The sequence below is a fragment of the Pseudonaja textilis genome, chromosome 6 (assembly GCF_049901715.1).
Source record: "Pseudonaja textilis isolate UNSWEBS1 chromosome 6, rPseTex1.2, whole genome shotgun sequence".
Taxonomy (NCBI): domain Eukaryota; kingdom Metazoa; phylum Chordata; class Lepidosauria; order Squamata; family Elapidae; genus Pseudonaja; species Pseudonaja textilis.
Genome location: NC_141995.1, coordinates 20,963,544 through 20,980,104, shown reverse-complemented (window position 1 = coordinate 20,980,104; position 16,561 = coordinate 20,963,544). Strand labels below are relative to the sequence as shown.

Here is a 16,561-nt window from a genome sequence, read left to right as displayed (position 1 = left end):
GATTTATGCCTGCTAAACTATATTCTTAAATGAATGCACACAATAAGGAATATGGTATAATCAAAGATGTACATCAGCAGTTCCCAAACTGTAGGTCAAGAGGCTATCTACACTCCCACAGGATACAGTCAACAAAGCTCTACTATAAATAGTCACCAAAGCAAAAGAATATTAGATACAGATATAGACACTAGCTTGATAACTCTGCTTCGCTACGAAACTATGTGGTCGGGCTTAGTTTTGGGGGAGAAAAATAAGGGGAAAAAAGTCTGCCTCTGTGTCTGCATCCATCAGTATTCATCTGGCTAGAATCCCGTCCTATGTGAGAGAGTTGAGGGCTGTTTGGAAACTGAAACAGCATTTGCTGTGTGAGCAAGGAGACAGCAAGGAGCCTGGGCGTGGCTTATCTCAACTGTTCTGTACTAAACCTGCTTGGTGCTGTGAAACTAAAAGGGAAACTTTTCTCCTCTGCTTGTGTTTCTCATTTGGAACAGATTTCTTTTCAGGTTAGGAGTGGGAATAGAATTCTTTAGCATCAGAGAGTGTTAATGATAATATAGGGAATACTAATGCTCTGATGGTCATTTCAAAAAATCCTTTCTTAGTGAGCACCTAGAAGCCAAGAGGAACACAGGTGCCAAATTTTAAGTTTGTAGGCTTTACGGTTCTGGAGATGGACGTCTTCCTGCAACCCTCTTCCAGTGAAAATGGAGTTTGGGGAGGCCACACACTGCACTCACGAGCTCCATTTTCACTGGCAGAGACATTGTGGCACGGTCCTTTGCTATTTCCAGGGGAGCCCCACGGGCCAGATCTAGGCCCTGCATGGGCCGGATCTGGCCCCTGGGCCTTGAGTTTGACATCCCTGTTCTGAACTAGGGTATGATGGCAGTGAATATGGCAGAAACTTGGTGACTATTTTATAAACCAATGCATTGTAAGTCATTTGAAATTATGCATGGAGTTTGGAAAACCTTGCAAGTATCAATTGTTTGCAAGTTTCTCTGCCTTAGAGTCATTGAGTTCAAACAGACTTACATTGATTGAGTGCATAAATTTGCCCTATAAAATGATTTGATGTTTCTATTAACATTTTGGGATAGCTGTCTGGAATAATATATTCCAAAAGACTAAAAATGCTAGTTTTCTTTGGAAAGTAAAGAGCAATAGAATTCTGTTGCATATTTATGATCAATAAACTGATTATACCATGACCTCTCTTAGGGAAGTCTTGCTTCATCATATGGCACACTATATTAATTTTATAATATAAACAAAAAAATTATATATATAAATATAAAAATAAATTTCAAATTTCATATAAAAATACCAGCTAATGTTCTTCAAAAGCATCTTGCTCTACTTTATTTTCAACAATGACCTATATAATGAAAAAGCAATTAAAGAATTCCAAACTAGGGAAATTTGTCAAATTGTAACAGAGAATGATTTTCAGCAAGTGGAAATAAAGCAACAGGAATTTCATCGTTATTTTTTCAATAATTTAAATGTACGTGTACCACCAATCTTTGGGAACACTGTTTTTGTCAAGTGAAAACCGCTCCTTACAACCTTTGTTTACTGAAGCTTCAAATGGAAACTGACAGGAATTCAATGGTATAATGTGGCCTGCCTATACACCGGTTTTGGTTCTAGAAGTTTCACTGCTAGAAAACAGAGCACATCGGTGACCACACAAGGACAGGTGGTCAGCTGTCTTGTACCTGATAATAATGACATAATGATCTCACCTCCAAAGAGTTGATTCTTGATTTCCTTGAGCTGGCCTTCCACCATAAGTGAGGGCTGCTCCAGCATTTGCTTGCATTCTTGTAACAGACAGTTCACCATTTTTTGATTATTCATGTTGCACACTCCTGCACTGCTGGAATCAAGAGGAGAGGGTGTTCTGGTTGCACAGTGATCAATTACCTAGGAGAAGACACTAAATGAAAAGAATCCCTTTCAGGCTGACATACCTTGTGAACAAAAGAAGTAGTGGGGGAGATGATTAACTAAAACATCATCAATTATCTGCAAGGCTCAAATGGGGTAGGATAATAGGATATGTATATTATAGCCTCCAAGGGTTTTATTAGAGTAGGGTATGAAATTACTCCAGGGTCCATAAGACAGACTGAAGTACAACAAACATCTTGCAAAGTGAGCATAAAGAAAGAATTTGAAATCAGTGTTTTAAAACCCAAACAGTGAAATGGCCAGCTGACCTGTAAATAAAAGAATCACTTTACATATATACAACTTCTTGGGCTTAAGTGCTTTAAACTGGAAAAAAAAAATAGCAAGAAAGCATTCTAGCTTTAAATTAAGAGAAAAGAGACAGAATATTAGATACACGGAGTTCTACCATATAGTCAATGAATCAGAATAGAGCTATAAGGGACCTTGGACGTCTTCTAATCAACCCCCCTGCTCAAGCAGGAGACCCTATACCAATGGTGTACCATTTCAGACAGGTGTTGTCCAGTCTTTTCGTAAAAACTTCCAGTAATTAGCACCTACTACTTCTGAAGGCAAACTGTTCCGCTGATTAATTGTCCTCATTGTTAGGACAATTGTTAAGTTTCTCCTTAATTCCAGGTTGCTTTTCTCCTTGATTAGTTTCCATCCATTGTTTCTTGTCTTGCCTTCTGGTCCTTTGGCAAATAAGTTGACCCCCTCTTTGTGGCAGCCCCTCAAATACTGAAACACTGCTACCTCTAGTCCTTTTCTCTAGACTGGCCATATCCAATTCCTGCAACTGTTCTTCATATATTTGTCTCCAGGCCCTTAATCATCTTAGTTGCCCTTCTTTGTTCTTTTTTCCAAATTCTCAAATCTTTTTTGTACTGTGGTGACCAAAACTGGGGGCAGTATTCCAGGTGTAATCTTGCTAAGGATTTATAAAGTGTTACTAATATAAATATATGATAAGTTCATGTACTACACAGGAGTTGGAAGATGGCAACCTCTACTTTTCCCCCAGCCAATAAACAGGAATGGATTAACTTCCCTTGTAAATGATCATATTGATAGTCGTTCTTAAAAAATAAGAGAGCTGCCAATGAATGTGGCATTATTTGGTTGACTGGAATTCTGTAATATCCGAGCTTAATATATGTGATGGACTCCAGGAAAACTCCCCCAATTTTTAATGCATAGTGCTTCCAAATTGTTAACTTCTTATGTGCTGAACTTTTCACATTTTCTATGATTCCCAAAACAACATGACCAAAAACTGCAGGGTGATAATGGTAAAAGAACCAGGTTGAGAAAGACTAGTTGTGATGACCCAGAGTGTAACACAAATGTAACAAAATCCAAAATGTAAATAAATGTCCTTTAATGCTTCCAACTTGGCCCCACTGTTCAATAATTCTCAGTTGGAGATAAAACGTACTCAAAAATAATCCTCAAAAGAAAGCAACACAGTCCAAATTTAATGAGCAGATAGAGGTGCAAATAAAAACCAAACAAACTACAATGATGAAATTTCTACAACAGAACAGGAGAAGCATTTACCAAATTCAAGGAGATAACAAGGCACAGTCTGCTGGAAGGACACCAAGCAAGATAACCTCAAACCAAAATAAAACACGCTTTGTCTCAAGCGTTTCAGGTCCAAACCCTTGCGCAGTTCTCACACCTGCAGCCCATGAAGAGGATCAAGGCCCTCTCCTCCTGAGTAGACCACATCTCTCCCTTATCCTCTCCTCCCTGCGTGCCCTAAGATGGAGAGGGGATGGGCCTGGGTCCTCCTCTGACTGCTCAGCCGGCCTCTGCCCTTCCCCAGCCTCCTCCACAGCCTCCGGAGCCACACTTCCACTCCCTGTCGGCTGTTCCTCCTCTCCCTCAGAGTCAGTCTCCACCAGGGGCATGACACTAGTCTACAGATACTGATACTCTCTTTAAGATTAGAATGCTGTCCTGTCATGAGTTTCTCCACCCAAGAGCAGAACATGAATGGGAAGGGAAAATGTCATAAAAAAAGGATATGATTTTGACAGAAACCTAAGTATTTATTCCTGAGGTGGAAGTTTCCTTCAATTCAGTTTCTAATTTGTCTCTGTTATTTTTTCAGCCCTAAATTCAAGGTAGTTCATATAATTTAAAAAGTTTAAACTTCTGCAGTCAGTTTATGAAGCTGCCGCCCCATGCAACCAAGTTTTCTAAAGCAGTATGTGTACAATCTCTGAGACTATATTAAAAAAAATAATAATCTTCAAAGTAGATCATAAATAGTTCATAAATGCTTGTGTCATCATTGATTTCTCTACAAGCAAATGCAGTAAAACTGATTTTCTTTTGCAATACATCAACACAGAAAAATCCTACATTTTATATTCTTAGAAACTGAATTTCACATTCTGAAAAGCCAATTAGATTACCTAAGCCCCTTTATTCTTTTTTTTTTAATTACCCTAATTTTGATCTCAGGTTACACTATTTAATTCCAGAGACCAACAAATGGGGAACAAAGACTTGAGGAGTTCTATGTGGAGGCTGCATTTATGGATTAATCCCAACAGGGAACAAGTAAAGCTCTTCACAGGCGCCTTCCCTGGGACTTAGCACTGTCAACTGAGAAAAAGCGATTATTATTTATGGCTACTGGTGTTTTGACTTTCAAATAAATATTTTAATTATTTTAAATGCCACACCAAAAATTCCTTGTGCTTTGAATGGAGATCTGTGGTGGCCCTGAAATAGATGCAGCTGTAATTATACAAATCTTTTTGTTATGTTAGGATTCATTTGCAGAGCCAAATGGGGAATGAGTGATGCTTGAATTACTAGGGGATCTGGCAGCTGCAGGAAACACAAAGCTCATTATTACCATTAGGAGTTCCCTCATTTCCCTTTGGGGAAGGTAGGCTTTTCTTCTTCTTCTTCTTTAAAGTATTCAACTAAAGGTTCTAAAAAAAGGGACTCTGGCTTTCAAGCATCGGAAAATTAATTATTCAAACATGGAGAAATACAGATTTTCCTTACGTGCGGTGAGTCCTTTCTTTGGCTGCTGGCTCCATCAGGAGTATCATGAAGGATAATGCAGGCATAGAGTGAGACCAGTATGGAACTGCTAACACACTGTTGTTAAACCATTCTGAAACAACATAGTTTGTTATCCTGCTTTTTAAGTTGGTTTCTTTATTGCTTCGTATAGCTTTTATTTTTAAAAACATTTGACAGACGTACACCTTAGGGTACTATAAAAAAACAATCAGTCTATCAGATATTTTGCTTCTCATCCAAGAAGCTTCTTGGATGAGGAGTGAAACATCTTCAAGCAAAACAAAGAAAGAAAGTCCAGTTGAAAAAGCACCTTTTGAGACAACCCTGACTTGGATGACTGAGAATCTCCATAGACAATTATTCTATCAATTTAGATCAGTGCTTTGGTGTAATGCATTGCATTTCCTTGCAATGGGGAAACCCAAGTCTATGTCCCTTCATGATCACATTGCTCACAAAGCAATTTGAGGCCAGTTTTTGTCAGTCCAAGCTCCCTTACAGGATTGTTATTAGAATAAAATTAGAAGAGTTTTTTTTTAACAGAAAAAGCCTGTGTAAAGCATGGCTACTTGGTTCATGGGGATTGCCTTGCTTCCAATAGCTAGAACAGTGTTTTTTCAGACTTGGCCACTTTTAGATTTATGGACTTCAACCCCCCCAGAATTCAGCATTGAGAACTTTGCTGAATTCTGAGGACTAAAACTCACACATCTTAAAAGTTGCCAAGTTTGAAAAACACTGAGCTGGACAATCTACTTTGAGCTACGATATAAAGAAACAAGATGTCAAGGAGAACCTCTGTGTTTTAATCAGCCATTTCACCGGAAGTGCCAGGAAAGAGTGTCTTCTGTCCATGTCAGAACAAAGAATTGAGCAGAATCAGCACAAAGATGAAGTATGACTTAATTTAATAAATTAAAATTCATAAAATTTTAGGACCTCTTTTCAGAGCACGATACCATAATCTTCTGAGATGGAAGGATGCTAATATATATATAACATTAAATCAGATAAAAATCATAGTTATTACCCAAAGCTAGACGTGTTTTCAAATATCAAAAAAAAAAAAAGAAAGAAAGAAGGAAGTTGTACTGAGCTGTATTCACCCAAAGTGTTTGCCTGGAAGGACCAGCTTTAATTATAGTATTGCACAGAAACCAGGAAACCCAAGCAGTTCAAATTAATAGAAGGATTTATTGCAAGCTTAAGCTCTCTACAAGAATCTGAACTACTAATGGTCAAAGCAAATTGACAGTAGATAAGAGTCAATGGAATTCAAGGTAAGCTGGACTTAGATATCTTATGGATCTGAAGGGACTTGAGACTGATGATGCATTTGGCCCCTCCCTCGGATTCAGCCTGGTTGTCTCCCACAATTGCATGGTACGTGCTACTACATCAGAACCAAGTTTTTAATTTTAGAGCCAAAATCAGAAAAAGTCAAGATTCAAAAAGTTGTTTGTTACCTGTGGAATGCATTTCATATTTCTTCTTCTTTAAGGACAGTCATTGGATAACCTACATGCTAGGGTCTATTTGTCTGTGCAGGAACGATTCCCTGCACAGACATCTGTACTATAATCAGGTTTCTCTAGTCCAGTCCTGGTAACTCAGGTTTATATCCAGGCTTCTGTAAGTTAAATAAGAACCCTTCGGGATTCATTAGGGATTCCCCTAATTAAAAATGGTTAAAGTTTCACAAATTTATCCGTTTTGATAGTGCACTTAGCCCTGAGTTTTTCAGCAAAAATGGTGAAATGTTGCATATTTCTTTAATATCCTAGAGCAAACATGCATGAATGTCAGAATATGATGAAATAAACAACTTGTCAATACTTTTTATTATTTTATTCAGGGGTGGAAATGATGCGAGGATACCAGCTAAAGTCTGTCAATACAATGGAACTGTCTATGGCAGCATATCATGAGAACTCATGCTATTAATATCCTGTTGCAAATCAAAACACAGAAAAAAAATTGCCAGTGTTGTATCAGATAACAATTTTACAATCACATGAATAGCAACGTTATTTCAACTATAGAGTAGTGGAATAGATTGGGACAATGTTATAAAAGCTTATAAAAATAACTACAGGAGATGAAGTCTATCACCAGGGAATGGCAGACAGTGTTGTAACAAATACAGAGCCCAATTTTTATTTGTTATAGCAAAAATGAAGTGGGGGTTGTAATCATATCTCTCTGCTCTGAAATTAGTTGAAAAACCATTTTTAGAGAATTATAAATGTATGCACCCATTGTTCAGTCTGACTGCAAATTATCATCCCTCTCCTACTGCACTTTGAACTGTGTGCTTATTAAAGCTACTTTGAACCCGTGTCATTACGCTACAGTGCATTTTGTCTCTATTCTTTTAAAAGGGTGGGCTTTGCTCTCTTTGGAATTGAATAGCAAAAATCCTGTGGTTCTGTCAAGGGGAGAAAAACTGAGCCCCAAATACATGGCCTTTCCAAAGGTCAGATTTAATTGTTTTTATTTTCACAATAATGAGCCTTCTCCCCATTTTCAAATCAGGAAAACCACATTTTATTTACACTTTCTTTACTTTTCATCTGAAATTACATTTAAAGCAGGATTGAGGGTCTGAGGGGGAACGGAGCTACCAGCTATTTATTTTTGGATAAGTTATTGAGACAAGTAAAAATTAGCATTGTTGGCCTCTCCCCGTTTATTGCGTTCTGTATTTTTGCTGTGGTTTACTTTGCAGAGTTTTGTGAAATAAATACCCAGACACTCTTTGAGCTCACAGTTATAACAATAGAAGATATGAGGCCTTCCTCCTCCTTCTTTTTCTCCTGGCAATTTTTGTTGCTTTTCACTCTTGTTAATAGACATAATATTCCACACAGCACGGAATCAGTGTAACACAATGATCTAATGTGTGATGAGCCAGCCAATTTGCTCATAGTCCTATTTCCATCTGATTTGGGGACTGCAAGGCTCACGGCTTCCTTTTTTCTGCATTGCTCAGTACACCAAATTACCCCACTGGTATTAAAATAAGGAAAAGCCTGACCAAGAAAAGCCTCTCCGAAGACAAGCTTACTTGTTAATATGCAGCTACGTGAAAGGCTTTCTTTTCTCCTATACAACCATCGTAGTGTGTGTGTGTGTGTAAATTGCAGGGGGCTCCTTGGCATAAATCTTGGCTCGACCTCTGAGGTAAACGGGATTTACATTACTTTCTGACAAGAATTAAATGAAGGCCTTGTGACTATATGAACAGCCTTCTAGACTGCAACAGATGGGCATGAATGCGCTCCCTAGGCAAACTATCAGTGACATCTGTGTCCCCCAAATTCTGGTGGTCTCGGCCAATTAACAGGCAAAATGAGGGAAAGGGGAGGGGGACCAAAAGGGGATGGTCCTACCCCACCCCTTTCCTCTGCAAAAGCTGCAGTAGAAATACTTGTGTTTAGAAAGGAGATCAACAATAGTCTGGAGCAATGTAGAAATTGTTTGCAGGAATAATATAGATAAGCTTGGAATGAGATGAATATGTTTTATTAGATGTTAGTTCAGGACCAAGATCCGTTTATAAACCAAATCTCCCCAACTTCCAAAGAACTGCACATTTATAGAAATGTGGAAGGATATAGAATTTAGCTCAGTAGTTCGAAACACAGGTAGGTACACCACAAATATCTTGATTCTCAAATTGCCTAAAATTCTCAGATTTCCTGCATTTCTATATGCATCTAGCATGTTTCCAGAATTTGGATCCAGTTGTGAATACTGATTTGACAGTCAATGGTCCCAAAGCTACATGTGGTCAATGAAAAGCTTGGTGGGTGGCCTCTAAAAACTCCTGAAAAGTTTGCCCCTAAAATGCCTTTTTTAAAAGGAGAGAAGGGGGAAATAATCAGACAGATGAATGTACTTGAATAATTTAATTTTAGTTTTGCTCCAATAATATTTGGTCATGATCTCACAACCCTTTTTGGTATATGGCCTCTGGCATAGCATTCAACAGCCAAGAATAAATCTACCCCATAAAATTATGATTCCAGCATTATAACATGCTCCTTCATCCTATTTATCTACAATGGTTATTTATTAAGTCACCTATAATGGGAGATAAGTAATCATTTACTCATGTTCAGTTTTACCAAGTCATCTGAGATCTGTATATGAATCCAGATCCGAAACAAGATGTCAGCTTTCCAGTGAAACTCCCCATTTCATTCAGCACTCAGAAACAAAGTTCATCCAAATAAGACTTTATTAAAGAAGTCATACTAGCACACCTGGGAAAACTTGAATCTGAGAGTTCCGGGTTTTCCCTTCATAATTGAAAATCAAAACCCATCCTGTGCACCCACCAGTCCATCACATGGTCTAATCACCCATCGTCCCAACTGGAGACATTCCTCCAACCACTCCTTCCCAAGTGCAGGTAACTTGCCCTTGACTTTAGGAGAAGAATATTATGTCTAAACTTCTACCACTCAATGAAATTCCCCCTCCCAAATTCCCAGGCACTAAGATGTGACAGCATGTAAGCTGCTAAATAAAATATGGCTTCCAAAGCTGACACAAGAAAATGGTCAATTTTAGAACATTTTTCATACAAGAGAGAGAGTGAGTTACTATATCATGGCTCGATTTATCACCATTTATCTTTGGTTAAAAAATAACCCATATAGCTTGGACGTAAAACATTACACTACGTAAACTATATAAACTATATACACAAGTATGTTCAACCATACTTACGTGGGCATATTTGCTAGGCATTCTAAGAGGTGCGGTTAAAGTCACTTTTTTCAGTGCTGTTGTAACTTTGAATGGTCACTAAATAAACTGTTTTAAGTTGAGGACTACCTGTACTCAGGTGTCATAATAGAAAATGAAGAAGAATGGAATTTTGGAACAGAAATTCTGCTGCGCTTAACAATAAGAACAATAGTAACCATAACAAACATGGTAGTAATTATTCAGAAATATTAAGAGCACTCCACTTTCTTGTATTTCCAATCAATCAGTTGGTTCTCCTCCAAGTGGATTACCCCAACACAAAGTTGCATGAGCTAAGATAGAATTATTTTTATTTAAGATGGTTCCTTCCAGGGAAAACAGAACAGGCACAATGACAGTTGTGACACCACAATCAAAGCCCTGCTCCTTTGTACTTAATCTTTTAAAAAATTATTGTAACAAACATTTAATAGTATAGCAAGAATAAATGACTTAAAGGAATACAAGGTCCCAAAACCCCAAAGTAACAAAAAAAAGTTATGTATTGGATAAAATTGAATAAACATTTCAAAATAAAATTAGGTTGATAAAAGTAATCTTAATTGTCATTGAAATTTATCAATCCCAATGAAAATGGTCAATAATTAATAAATATGGTCAATATTATAAGAACCATCAATTAATTATCCATTCATTTGATCACAAGATCATCTTTGACTTGTTTAGTTTCTATTTCAATAACAACTTATAAATAAGAGCCAAGAGATGTTCCGAATTTTGTGTTGCAATGTTTTCAAATTCAGTCAAATCTGAGTATTCTGCATTGTTTATGTAATACCTTTTGAGCTATACTGCTTATCTGAAAAATATTGAACTCAGTGAAGCATTTGACCACTTTGAGGAGACAGTATCAAAGAATTCATCCTTCTTTCAAGGACTAAATCTTGCAAATGTATCTCAAAAGGTATCTCTATGCAAATTAAATTGTTTTATGCATTCACTTCATAGAAATATTTAATACGGTTCAAGAAATGGTAGACCTGGACTTACTTTTTCTTTTTAGTCCTTTAATTTTAGTACACACTTTATAACTGATCTTTTATAGGTAGCACCTTTCTTTTATACCCAACCAAATACATTTTTACAAAACTTCTGGAATCTAGCTGCTTCAATAGAAGCAATCTAATCAGAAAATGTTATAATCCAATATATGATCCAAATTAACCAAATAAAACTGATTATTTGTCTTTGCCACTTGTGTAACGCTTTCTTTTCATTTTTTGAAAGTGATTTGAAATTAATCCTCACTAAAACATTCATTTTTCTTCTTAATCACAAGTTTAGCTTTTTCCGTCTTAAATTATCTGCCATTATTTTGATCCAAATCCACCAGCTTTAAAAATCTTTATTATATTTTATCAAGTAAAATACTTAAGTACTTAGCTAATACATATGGTAGTAAATCAGCTAATTGCTACAGATTTTGCTTTTCTTCTTCAGACAGATCTTATGTGATCATTTGCATCCTCTTCTTATTAGCAACAGCAATAGCACTTAGACTTATATACTGCTTTATAGTGCTCTATAGCTCTCTCAAAGCAGTTTACAGAGTCAGCATATTTTCCCCAATAATTTGGCTCCTCATTTTACCCACCCCGGAAGGATGGAAGGATGGAAAGCTGAGTCAACCTTGAGCCTGATGGGATTCGATCTGTCAAATTGCAGTAGGAGTAGCTTGCAGTACTGCAGTCTAACCACTGCGCCACTGAGGCTCATATTGAAATGTTCTATTGTACAGGTTCCATGATTAATTAATTAATTAATTAATTCCATTTTTGGTATTTGTGATGCATGTACCAAAGGGGTGGGTGGTGGTGTTTCAATGCAATGCTATGATTGTTTTGTTACATATTTTGATCTCCCTGCTGCAGGTACTACTGGATGCACAGGATGTTGCTTTAAGGAACCACTCTTTAAACCAGGGGTCCCCAAACTTGGCAACTTTAAGACTTGTGGACTTCATCTCTCAGAATTCTCCAGCCAGCTATGCAAGTTGAAGTCCACAACTCTTAAAGTTGCCAAGTTTGGAGACCTCTGCTTTAAACCTAGAGTTTGGTCCCTTTAGCGACACTTCAAAAGCTTCTGTCAAATCATAATGTTTAAATACGACAATAAAGAAAATATGAAATACATGAAGAATAATCTATATGTCATCCTCATGTATTTACTTTTACACCAGGCTTTCCTATTTCCTCAGTCTGGCTTTTTCTTCTTGTTGGATGCCCTCATGAAGCACAGTACACAGAGGCCCGTAGAGTTCTCTGCCTCAAAAGACTTATGATCTTGTTGCAGGCACCATTTTCATATGCTGACATATCCAGGTCAAGTATCCATCTGTTATTTAGCAAGCTCATTTTGGTTCCTAAGCCTTGCTTGGGATATATTTAGGCCTGAGTGGCAAATTTAAAACCTACCCACTCTTCTCATGTGATGAATTATTCTATTCATGAGTCCTACATTCTAACTATCCTCTGTATGCAACTCCATTCAGGCAGGAAGATTCTGTGGCCAAAGGCAGAATCTGAAGGGAGTCACATTTAGGAACAAAAGCACCTGTTGTTTTCCATCACTAATGTTCTTAAAAGTACAAGTTTGGACTGTTCCTCTCTAAATATGGCTATCTCAAAACTACGCTACATGTTGAAGAGAGGATCAGCATTAAGAGCAATAAATTTAAGAAGCCCATTAAAAAGACATAATGAATTTGGTACACTACATATTTCTAGATCAAAGGTACCTTTGAAGTGACCAAACTCCAATCTGTGAACAACTGAAACTGATTCCTTTTTGTTCTGATCTTGCTTGGTGGTGTCCAATAAAATAGAAGTTAAGGAAATTGTCATTATCTGAATATGGTCAGAAGAAGTCATCAGTGAATGACAGCCTTGTCCCCAACAACAATTGGCAAAATCATTAGGAAGGCAAGGCCAAGTGATGCAAGGACTCCCCCCTCCCCCAGAGCTAATCTTGTCATTCAGCTGTTGTCACCCACAACTCCCATCCACTTGCTGTGTGAAACCAGCTTAGTCTTTGTCAGTGTTAACAGGGTTGGGAAAGACTTTCTCATTCATGAATATGTATCATCAGCCCACAAGTCTACAGAGACAAACCCTTCAAAACTGCAATTAAAAAACAACAACAACCACCCTTCACCAGCCAACCAGCCACTAAAATCCTAAGCTATTGGGTTGAGAGACCTGAAATGCTAGAGAGTAATGTGAGCTCACGCTTTTGAAATTAACCAGAGGAACTCTCTGTTTTAAACCTTTCTTTAGAGCTTAATGAGGTTTGTGGAATATTTCTTCATGTGCAAATGTGTAAAACCTTCACAGTCTCTCAGGGGAAAAGAAACAATCACACATTTTAGGGATCTAGTCCCTTTTATGTATTTCAAATGGGTTTCCAGATGCACTGTGGAGGGGTCAAATATTTACATCTATGTCTAAAATGGACAGGGCCTTAGTTTTAAAGTGGGAAGACACAAACTTCAACATTTCTGCAAAACAAATCTGGGTAATTTTTTTATGTGACAAAGACTCCTGACACATGTCTACCTGATCATGATCATGAAAGCATTATTTAAGTCAATATTTGATTTCAAAATATTTATTATGTTTTACATTCAAATATAAAGAAGTTGAAGTCTGTCAATTATGTTTTTGTATTTAATAAATAATATGATTTCAACCTAAATTTATGAGATTAATATTTATATAAGGGACTTTTATAAGTGACACCAATACATTTCAAAAGCTTGCATTTTTTAAAATGCTGACTCCCTGCATTAAAAAAAGAAAAGAAAACAGGGATATAACAGTTACAAATGCAGCATTTCTCCAGAAGTAACACCACTTAAAATTTTTTCAATAAATAGGGAAAATAAAACTAAGTCTAACATATCTTGTCATACACAGATAAAATTTGGAGTACTATTTAGACCACTATATACTGTAATATGCTCCATTTTCAGCCTATAGAATGTGACAAATGGTTTCAGATGAAGTAAATAGTGTAATAAAATAAAGAAAATAATAAAGAAGTTATTGTATGGAGTATGTGAACGATTCAGGCAGAATGGGTATCCACAATCATTCATCACAAGATGTTTGTGCAACTCAGGAGGGGAGAGAAAGGAAAAAAACAAGGTACAAGATCAACCACATGGTACAGCCTGCCATACATTCAAAAACATTTCAGAAGCTATAGAACGTAGCTTCCAAGATCTGCAAGTGGGCATTGCACGCCGCCCAGAGCCTATGGACAAATTATGCATTGTAAAGATAGCTTGGAGGTGGAACATACTTCCAATGTAATCTATCAGATCCCCTGCCTGGATTGCCCCTGTGTCTCTGCAGGACAGATGGGAAGGAAGCTTATCATCAGTTTGCAAGAACACAAGCGAGTGGTCAGACGAGGAGACCCAAACCCATTGGTAGCCTCACACTGCGATGAACAAGGACATACATTTAATTTTGCAGCAACTAAGATTGTTGGATGAGCAGGCACAAAAACAACCAGTGAAGTGATTGAAGCCTGGGAAATGGGGAAACCCTCACCAGTCAACAGGAGTGCTGATTTACCATCAGCTTATCAAGTACTTAGGAGGCGTGTCAGCAGAAGCAAATAATAGCCAACAACTTAATAGTCAGCCATCAACACCCCAATCAACATCTAAAAAGCCGCATACAACAGGCACCATATAAATACCACACACAGAACAGCCCAAAGCATATACTTCCCTGAAGATGGGCTCCAGTAGGAGTCAAAAAGTTTGGAAGACAAAACCTCTGATCCCAGTGACCAACCCAGATTGGATCCTGAAACGAGTTATTGTTCTCTTTATATAGACATAAGTCTGTGAATAGGATACATTGAAATTATATTGTAGTCTTTAAAATCTTTGAAGCTTGCATCTGTATTCTTATATTTTTGCAAATAGGCCTGCTTGCTCTTCAACTTTGAAAATAATTTCCTTATCATACCAAAAATAATGAACCTACACATATGCAACGGTTTATATTGTGTTTAGTACTTCTTAAAGTGACTACTGTACATTATTCATGACATTTCCCCTTTACAAGCAGAACAACAGACAGGATGTAATTCTGTGACAGAGTAGCCACTTTAGATTCAGAAGATACACAGAAGACAATTCTGGTTATTCAATGGTGCTGGCTCCTGGTAACTTTCCAGATGAATCCAACCCCCCCCCAAACTAGTCTCTTCTACATGTTAGGGTGCAATTCCAGCTGTAACTCCAGCCAAGTGGGGATTGTATATCAGCTTTTGCATTCACAAAAGATATAAATTTTAAATAGATTTGAGTAGCAAATATTCAGAGCTCCGCTGGGTGACAGCAAAGGGAAACTGAAAATTCTAAATTTCTGCTGCCATCTACTGGTTTAGAATATGTAGTCCAGATGTAGTAATCTTAGCAACATGCTAAAATTTCTGTCCTAAGAATTTTCAAAGAAAGATGCTTTTCATGGTGAATCAATTCACCCTAAGAAGTATGTTATTATCAGTGGTGGGATTCAACATTTTTTACTACCAGTTCTGTGGCCATATTACTGGGTGGACCTGGCTTTTTTTGCAGCCACCCACCTGTTTTGGGGGCCTTCTGGGCCTCAGAGGAGCCTCTAGGGGGGCATTTTTGCTCCCAGAAGGCTCCTCTGGGGCTCAGGAAGAAAAAAAATGAGAGCCTGGAGGGGGCACACAGCAACCCCTAGCTCTATTTTGGGATCTCCCTTACCTCAGAAGAGCCTCTAGGGGGGCATTTTTGCTCCCAGAAGGCTCCTCTGGGGCACAGGAAGTAAACCAGAGCATGGGAGTGGCATGCAGCACCACTCCATGCTCCATTTTGGGACCTTCCTGGCCCCAGAAGAGCCTCTGGGAGGGTGTTTTTGCTCCTAGAAGGCTCCTCTGGGGCTCAGGAAGGCAAAAAATGGAGCGGAGACTGAGCCATTTTTTGCCTTCCTGAAGCAAAAAATGGCTCAGCCCCCAAGGGGAAACCTGGCACAGCTGATTGTATGAATAGCTGGTTGTTGAGAGGGGAAAAAAAGAAATACCTTAAGAGGCAAGCGTCAGGTGGGCGGGGTTAGCAAGCATTGAGCGGGCGGGGCAGGCGAGCCAGTGCTGACCGGGCGACTGGGTCAGGGGCGTAGCCAGCCAGAACTTACTACTGGCGACCCATGCCAAATCCTTGCTACTAGTTTGCCCAATCCGGTGCAAACCAACTGAATACCACCACTGGTTATTATTATTCTAATTTAGAGGCGCATGGTGGCTCATGTGGTAAGACGCTGGGCCTGTGCACCACTGAGGTTGGCAGCTTGGCAGCTCAATTCTCGTGAGTGAATACATCGTGGAGGGACAAGAAAGGAGCCGCACTCGATTGTGTACTGGCATTCAGGTGTCCCATGGGTAAAGATAACACCACCCGAAAAAATTACTTTCACAGAGGCAGGCAGCCACCCCTGGTTAACACATGCCATACAATAAATAAACAATAAATAAATAAATAACTGTAACTGAGTAAAATAAAGCAAAATAAAAATACAAGTATTTTTTTTTTGCTTTATTTTATGTATGGAGAAACTGTTGCATCTCAGAAAATGTATTGTTGTTAAGAAGAAAGGAGGTGACTGTCTATATGCCATGTCTAATATCTATATTACAAGATGGGCCATAAATAACTACAGCACTGTCTACCTCCAACAGATTGATTTTCTTCAGACATCAGTGCACCGATTTGCCATATATTAATTCA

General features: G+C 38.1%; 1 protein-coding gene across 4 annotated transcripts in view; it reads right to left on the bottom strand.

Moving 5' to 3' along the window:
- The window catches only part of ALPK1 (alpha kinase 1), a 60,854-nt gene that overhangs the window by 34,143 nt on the left and 10,150 nt on the right, over positions 1 to 16,561 (bottom strand). Inside the window, exons 1-2 of one of the 4 annotated variants that reach the window (XM_087935986.1) lie at positions 4,993 to 5,107; positions 1,752 to 1,932 (exon numbers count right to left, since the gene is read on the bottom strand). In XM_087935986.1, coding sequence (XP_087792112.1) covers positions 1,752 to 1,866 — 115 coding nt within the window. In that variant the 5' untranslated portion in view covers positions 1,867 to 1,932; positions 4,993 to 5,107. Of the gene's footprint in view, positions 1 to 1,751; positions 1,946 to 4,992; positions 5,108 to 16,561 lie in introns of those variants that run through there. The other 3 variants (XM_087935984.1, XM_087935985.1, XM_087935987.1) reach the window with 3 other exon arrangements.